Source organism: Podarcis muralis, chromosome 7 (genome assembly GCF_964188315.1).
Source record: "Podarcis muralis chromosome 7, rPodMur119.hap1.1, whole genome shotgun sequence".
Taxonomy (NCBI): Eukaryota; Metazoa; Chordata; class Lepidosauria; order Squamata; family Lacertidae; genus Podarcis; species Podarcis muralis.
Genome location: NC_135661.1, coordinates 49450472 through 49459155, shown reverse-complemented (window position 1 = coordinate 49459155; position 8684 = coordinate 49450472). Strand labels below are relative to the sequence as shown.

The 8684-nt window shown below is 41.3% G+C and overlaps 1 protein-coding gene across 1 annotated transcript in view; it reads right to left on the bottom strand.

Moving 5' to 3' along the window:
• Positions 1–711: 711 nt before the first annotated feature.
• The window catches only part of VAT1L (vesicle amine transport 1 like), a 51645-nt gene continuing 43672 nt past the window's right edge, over positions 712–8684 (bottom strand). The window contains exon 9 of the mRNA XM_077931727.1: positions 712–6189. Coding sequence (XP_077787853.1) covers positions 6088–6189 — 102 coding nt within the window. The 3' untranslated portion in view covers positions 712–6087. The remainder of the gene's footprint in view (positions 6190–8684) is intronic.

Sequence of the window (8684 nt, the reverse complement as noted above, 5' to 3'; positions counted from 1 at the left end):
ATCTGGAAGCACCCTAAGTCCCATTGAAAATGGGGCATATATAGGAGTAGTCATGTTTAGGATTGCACAAACTGTTACACTCAATGGGACTTCAGTGAGTCATGGGCACAGGAAGGGTTATGCTATGACTGTCCTTCAATGCTAGTAGTTTGCCTTAGTAATTACATATGTGCACCTTATGTCTAAGTGTGCGCTGTGTAGCTAATAAAACTTGTAAAACTTCACCTGAAAGCAGGCCTATTGCCTCCAAGTCAGAAAGAACTGTCCTTGAGCAAAGCAGGTGTAGTCCAACAATCTCTGGAGGGCCACAGTTTCCCTGTTCCACTACAGACTGTAGGTATGGAGTCGTGTTTTTGAATGTTCTTTCATGTTAAAAGTTCCCTGCAATCAGAAATCTTGTATTGCAAGAATAACCAAGCATTCAAAACCAAACCAGCCCAGCTGGAATAGAAGCAAATGCTGGACATTCTTTATCCCTTCCTCCCTGGGTTCTCCTTGGTTTATACAGGGGAGCAGTATTAGCTCTTCAAAGTCTCAGGCTAGAGGTCTTTCTTACCTTTGCTATCTTAGGTCCTTCTAAGCAGAGATTCTTGGGACAGAACTCAGGAACATCTGCATTCAAAGTGCCTACTCTGTCACTGAGCTATGGGCCCATCCTGAACTCACCTCTGGTCAGGAGCAGCACTCTCTATTAAACGACACCAGCCAAAGTTAATGCTATGCTTAATATTTTATTCATATTTTCATGTAAACATCATTTGCTTGGTAGGCACAATATAACAAAAGCTCTAAAGCAACAAATAACAATAAAAACAAGTGTTCCGGTTCTCTTCCTTCAGGCTGATGGTAAAGAGAGGCCTTCACAGTTCCATTATCGAAATTGAGAAATAATTTGCTTTCACTGGGAGAAAATAACCAATTAATTAGAGAGAAATTGAAAGCGCCCCGCTGACAGTGTTACAGTTTGGAGTTCAGTAATGATTCTGTTTCCCCTGTACCAGTAAAACACTGAGGAAATGCTAACCCCTTTCTGCAGTCTCTCGTACTACCCAGAAGAGAGGTGATTCAACCATTTGTACTTAAAGAAATAGGGCCATGTCCCTCAGAGTAGTCCCATGAAAGTCAACACTAAATTTGTGATTAGATGCAGGTGTGAAGAACAAAAGGTGACATAGTCTCTCCACTTCAGAATGCATGTGGAGTAGTTACATATGTGGATATTCTCTCACAAGGAACACTAGCATATCATTTGAAGGCTAGACTCTACCTTAATTTCAAAATACAATGGTTTTTTTAAAAAAAAAATCTGTGAGGTGCAAACACACAGCTACATGCTCCCCCAATGTATTTGAAACAGGCCATCTCTCTAAATCTCTTTCTAAGCGTTTGATTGGACAATTGAGATTGGGCATTGGGTGATTATGTGCACTGTTGTAGAGCCATCATATCCAGACAAGGAACATACAGTTTGAAATGGCCTTGTGCTCCCAGTCATCTCTCTAACAGATGGGAGTATGTATGGAGCTCATTTTCGAAGTGAGCAACAATGCAATGTTGGCATGGTAGGAGAATGCAGTTTTCTGAGAATTTCAAGCCAGGAATGTGTGTGTGTGTGTGTGTGTGTGAGAGAGAGAGAGAGAGAGAGAGAGAGAGAGAGAGAGAACATGAATGAATGTCTCATGTGGTTTGCATCTGTTTGTGTACTTAAATCTTAAGTATCAGGATCAAATCCTGACTCTAGTGAAAATGGTGCAAATTAAGTGGAGGTCAATAAAGGTGGGATTTCAGTTTCAACCTAGTTATAGTAAATTTGCATGAACTCTGATTAAACTTGACAGCAAAATGTTCTTTCAGTGCAATGTTCCAAAATAATATTTCCCAGGGATGGGAGGCCTCCTGGAGTGATTCCCACAATCAGATCTCAAAGCAAACAAAAGAGTTCCACCCACATCTTGCTTCCTGATGATACAAAAAGACATAACACTATGGAACTGAGAATGAGATTGAACTATATGTGTGACTCATTAATGGAACGCATTGGACATGTGTATGTGTATCTTGCTGCACAATTTGGTCCTGGAAGCAGCCAGCATTTGTAAATGCCTATGATGCAATTGATCCATTTTGAATTTGGCATGAATCCACAACCCTCACCAACAAAAGTAGATGCTTAGGAATAGTAAAGGTAAAGGTACCCCTGCCCATACGGGCCAGTCTTGACAGACTCTAGGGTTGTGCGCCCATCTCACTCTAGAGGCCGGGGGCCAGCACTGTCCGCAGACACTTCCGGGTCACGTGGCCAGCGTGACATCGCTGCTCTGGCGAGCCAGAGCCGCACACGGAAATGGCGTTTACCTTCCCGCTAGTAAGCGGTCCCTATTTATCTACTTGCACCCGGGGGTGCTTTCGAACTGCTAGGTTGGCAGGCGCTGGGACCGAGCAGCGGGAGCGCACCCCGCCGCGGGGATTCGAACCGCCAACCTTTCGATCGGCAAGCCCTAGGCGCTGAGGCTTTTACCCACAGCGCCACCCGCGTCCCCCTATGCTTAGGAATACTGTACTACATATTGACCCCTACAAGTTGGACCTTATCAATGCATCTCCAAAGCAAAAATCCTGATCTGGTGCTGATTAGGCTCTTAGTTTTGTAGTGTCTTCAGTTTACACTCAGGAAAAATGTTTAATCTTCTGTCTTGTCTGATGGAAGTACTCTGAGGAGAATCACAGCAAGAACAAATGTTGTTCAGCCTTAAACATGTGATGCCAAAAAGGTTGTGGAGAGCAGGGCTCAGGGTTTCTAAATACACTTTAAAAAACAGCACACTTTAGACCTTTATGTTAAATACATAAAGGCCAGGAGTAGACAGAGTAGGACCAGTGAGCAGCCCCCTTTATACTTTGTGCATGCTCAGGATAAATGCTTGATTATAACTTAGGTGTGAGTTCTTGTGAGTTATATTTGCCACACATAGTTCAAAATGAAGTGAAAATTTGTGCAGCAAAAAGTAGGCGGCAGTAAGTCTTCTTAGATTTGCATCTGCAGTGTTAAAATTACTATGCTATGCAAACCTATCTGGGAGTAAGCCCACTGGACATGGGACTGTCTTGTGAGAAAACATGCATGGGTTGAGTAACACAGTCAATTCTGATTAAATCAACAATACAGTCGTGTCTTGGAAGTCGAACAGAATCTGTTCCGGAAGTCCTTTTGACTTCAAAAACGTTCAAAAACCAAAGCTCCTGCAGCCAATCGGAAGCTGCGGAAGCCCCGTCGGACGTTTGGCTTCCAAAAATAGTTCAGAAACCAGAACAGTCACTTCTGGGTTTGCATCGTTTGTGAGCCAAAACATTCGGGAACTAAGCTGTTCGAAAACCAAGGTACGACTGTACTGGAGTGAATACTGGAGCTCATCTTGTGAATGCTCCAATGCTGGTATACATTATAACTCTGCCTGCTGAAAAATCGTTTCAGATGGTGATTGTGTCAGGATGGGTCAAGCCATAAACTAGACCCGTTTTGCAGCGTTGAGAAGATCAGTTCGCCATGGGAAATCAACTTTAAATGTCAACTTGCATTTACTTTGGTATTTTTTTTAAAAAAATGATTTTTTTTCATGCTCCTGGCTTTTGTTGTTTTCTCTTTGGTTCATCTGTAAAAGAAATGAACCACATCCTGGCTCAGCTCATTTCAACAGAGACAAGTACCCTTAAGCCTTAAGCAGGCCTGCCCTCTCCCAAATAAAGTATTTAGAGAGATGTATCTGCCCACTCTTTTCATTTTCCTGGCTAACCCAAAGAATGACCCAAATGTATATGAAACACCTGGTCATTCATAACTATGGTTTATTGTGTGAATTGTCACGTATGAGGAATTATTTGATTGAAATACTGCTCCATGGAATACAGTGGGACCTACATCTGAGTAAATGTGCATAGGATTGCTCTGTAAGTTAAATGTTGTTCTATCTCACACCCGCCTGTTCTAGCTCTACCTTACTTTTTAATTAAAAATGAATGGCTGCTTCTTTTAAATACCTCAGCTGCAGTCCCAGTGGCTATGACATTCCAAATGGCTTCATTTTGCTTGCACACCAACTGCAAAGTGCAGCCCAATATGGCACTTTTACTTTACATGAGGAATAGGATAAAGAGATATGCTGGAATTATGCTAAATTGTTCATACAAATCTGATTATTTCTTCTAACACTTAGACAATTATACTTCCAACCTCCCTCCCCCCCCCACCCCCCGCCGGGCCCCTTTTAAGCATTTCTCATCCTTATACAATTTTGTTCATATCTGTAGCTTTGTTGATTTAGAGTCAGGCTAAATGCTAGTAGGCTCAATATATAATGATTTACCACCCAAATCCAATTTTCATGTGAACGAAGGAGACAGTTATACACAGAACGCAATGCGAGAAAATTAGAAAAATACCAGAATGAGAATCATTAAAATGACACACTGTGTTAATCCAAATCCATCCTTGTCACTGTGAGGAAAAAGGTTAGCAACTGATTTTTCTTTGCTGTCTTGGAAAAATGATGTTAAGTTTAACAGTTCAGCTACACATTTAGGTGAGATGTTTTCTTTAATTAGAGTGATGTCCAATACTAGAATTACATGGGTGTGAGTGAGCTGTGTCAATGCGGAAGGGGAGGCACTGGGGTCTAAGAGACCTCTCTCTTGGGGCCTGACACAGTTCTGTGTTAGATCAGTGTGTGGTGAAGTGCTTCAAACTGAGAGAAGAATTACTTAAATTAGGTCAGCTCTGTTTTGGTGCTTGGATTAATAAACATTTATCCCAATGTGATGTACAGAGATGGCTATCATTGACCAACCTTTAAAAATATTAAGAGTGCACTTTTGAATGATCAGGGAATTCTGTAGCTCTTTGTGGCAAAGGAACTTTTTAGAACTTTGGGGGGGGGGGGCTGTTATGCATGTTTTTCTTTATAAGGCAATAAACTTAGATGGGCCAACAGTAAACATATTTGTTGGCACCAGGACTGAATACTTTTTTCCCAATTAATTAATGGGTTCTGTCCACTAATGTACATGTAGTTATACCAATCAGTGCTTTTCTGTCACCTAGTCTATTTCTCTGTACACCAAACAATAAAGAACAAATGAGGTATTTTATTATCTTGAGAGTTTAAGAAGGACTTGTTGGTTCAGAAGTATCATCAGGGGATGGAATGGATAGTGAACTGTCCTGTCAGCAGCCTGCATTTGTGCTTCAAAAGAAAAGTTCTCACTCTCCTCTAAAAGCTCCTCGCACAGCTGGGGGCATCAATAAATCCTTGGTGAAAATTCTAATTGACATATGTGTTGAAGGCAGTCTTGCCTCTTTGTATAGATGGAGATGCTCGGGATCTCCATCATTTGGTTAAAGGTTGAAATTTGGAGTGCAGAATGTGGGTGCTTTCTCCCACTTGAACAACATAAGCTGTTGTATGAGTCTAATATGTGGGCCTATTTACATGGAGGCCCAATTCACAAAGCGCTCTCTCTCTTTCTTTTTAAAAAGGAATGGCAGGAATCAAGCCTACTCAGCCTTCTCTCATAATGCCTAATATGCAGTGCTGAAAGGAGTACACATACCCGTTTTGTCCACCACAGAATTATCCTTAGGCAGGTGGGTGGGTGAGCTCACCCACTGAAACAAATGATTATAAATGTTTTTATAATCATTTCACTGGCCAATGGAATAGGTGAGGTTTAAGAAGAAGCCAACCAGAAATCACCCTTCTAAAACTGGCTTGAAAACTTGCCTTTTTGAAACCACAAGAGAAGGGGTTCACATTTCAGTTTACTGTGGGTGCTAATAAGGCTTCAGACAGGAACTCAACAGGCAAACTGGGTGGCATGTGATGGAATGTTATAATACTGGACTGGGTGGGAATGGCACTTGAGTTTCAAAACATCAATGATCAACAGCTTATAGCTCAGCTGACTGCAGACAAGAAAAGAACAACACACACTGTACTAGAGCATTTGTTCACTGGTGCACAAAATGGACCTCCCAGTCATCTTCCCTTCTTTTGCTCTATCAATTCTTCCCGCTTTCATTCCCTCCACTCATAGCTATTGCTGGATGAATGGCATACGTTCTTTATTCTCATTGTCCCCCTCGTGGTCTTCTTCCTCTTCGCCAGCTTCACTGGTTTCTGTACTGTCATTGGCCATCTATGAACAAAACAAAGGAAGCCAAGAGGTTGGATGGCCACCTGTCATTGATGCTTTAGTTGAGATTCCTGCTTGACAGGGGGCTGGTCCCTTCCAACGCTACGCTCCTATGATTCTATGCAATGCGTCAAGAAAAAATGCCAAGGATAGCAGAGTTGGCCCATAAGGCAACATTTTAAAAAAATTAAAGGTTTCACACCTACAATGTTAGTTCTACTCACAGTAGAGTTATTAAAATTGATGGACCAAAGTTAGTTATGCCTAGGGGGTGAAGTTCACAAAAAGTGATCTCAAAGCCATTGAAGAAAAAAGAATGCATGTTCACAAACAGAGATCTTGGAAATGTCCTGTGATACTGATTATCCAGAGTGAACCTTTTACCCCAAGCTTTTGCCTCAAGAGACCAGAGTCAAAAGCGTATCTTATGCATGTTTACTCAGAAGTAACTTTCACTGAGTTCAATTCTATTGTATTCAAATACACGATCCCACTGTGAGGCGAAGAAAGGACCACACTGGGAGGTGGCCCAAAGGACAGAAGTCATTCTTGTGTGCCCTGGGGGCAGGTGATTTGCATTTGCAGCTCACATTTCTTTTGGCTAGAATGATAAAGATTGACATCAGAACCAAGTTCACTGTTGACATTTAAGGCTGCACAACAAGCCCATACAGTGGTACCTCGGTTTATGAACTTAATCCATTCCGGAAGTCCATTCTTAAACTGAAGCCATTCTTAAACCAAGGTGTGCTTTCCCTAATGAGGCCTCCCACCACCCTTCCACCGTTCGGCTTCCATTCTTAGACCGAGGTAAAGTTCACAAACCGGGACACTACTTCCGGTTTTGCGGAGTTCGTAAACTGAATAGTTCGTAAATAGGGCTGTTCTTAAACCGAGGTACCCATGTACTGCAGTAAGGAGTAAGGAGATCAGTGGCATCATGGACTGAGCAACTGTGATAAAAACTGCAAATGCAAACTGAGTTAAGAAAAGCAACAAGTCCCATCCCTAGTCATGTCCATGAATTTCAATTGTTTTGCTCTAAGTAAAATTAAAATTTGAATACAGCTCCAAATCCATATTATGACAATAACTTTATTAGGCTAACTGATGTGCAGAAACTGCCTTATTGACAATTGGACCCACTATTGTTCTCATCTGCTCAATCCACCAGAGCCTGACTTCGCATGCAGGGGAAGTCCCTAACACACCAAGGGTTTGAGGACATGTGTTATCACTTAATCACCAGTGGAGCTTGAAAGCAACAGCCTTCCCATGCTGTTTTGCCTTCAGCAACTGGTACTCAATGGCATACTGTCTCTAAGAGTGGAGATAACTTCCATTATGGCTTGGGGCAACTTCAGATGACCTACTTTTAATGAGCATTCGTCCTGATTTTCTGGCGCAAAACTGATGTGAAGGTTAATTATATCCAGTCTTTACTGAGCATTCATTATTATTTTTTTGCAGGATGTTAGTCATTCATCCATTGCAAGCTTTTCAATGTATTCTCTACATCACTTTCCAAACTGCAAAAAGTCAGATTCTTTTAACAAGTACCGTAGATTTGTTGTGCTAGGGAAACAGAATACTTTAATCCATTTCAGATTCATAAACTGGATGTTCTGGTATACATTTGCATAACTCCCACAAAATACTGACAGTTTAGAGGCACCCTACAACTTATTTATGGATCTATTTTCCTACATTAATTTGCCTAATCCTTTTTTAAAAGCCACCAAAGTCAGTGGCCATCACTACATCTTGCAGCAATAAGTTCCATAAATGAATTATGCATTGTGTCCAAATTATCTATTAAAAAGCAAAAGTTCAAACTTTTGTTATGGAAAGCAAACTGTTCAGAAATTTAAATCCATAAAAAGAAATGGAACCAGGGAATGAATTATGTGTAGAATCCTCCATCACTCTTTCATCAGAATGAAATATGTAGTATATAGCAACCAAGAAAAAATGAGCAGGGCATTGATGAAATTAGAAAAGTAAAATACAGTCCCTTAGGAAAATACATGTAAAGTTTGCTAATAAATGCCCTTCATATATACAGTAGTCTCACGGGGTCTGGGTTGATGTGAAAATGTGTAGATTTCATGAATGTGATTAATTAAAGTGAAGGCTGTTTGCAAATGACTGTTCCTTTCTTGTTAATCCAGTGTAACTTTGCAATTCTATGTTCCCTGGGAGGATGTCCCAGGGTTATATGGATCATGAGATCTTCCACGCCAAGGGCAGAGAAAGAATTCTGGCCTTGGAGAAGGAGATCAGATGTTGGATGACACTTCCCTGTAGCAGCAGAAACTTCTATGGCCCTTGTCCTGCTGATTGTCAGAGTGCTGATGCTAGTAAGACTGAAAAGGGGGCAAGAGTGTAGGGAAAGGCACTGATCCAACACTTCCCATTCTCCCAATACACCCCAAAGCCAGAAAGAAACTTATGCGAGCTCTAATTTGCCTTCCATTTGAAACTATTGAAAGGACTTT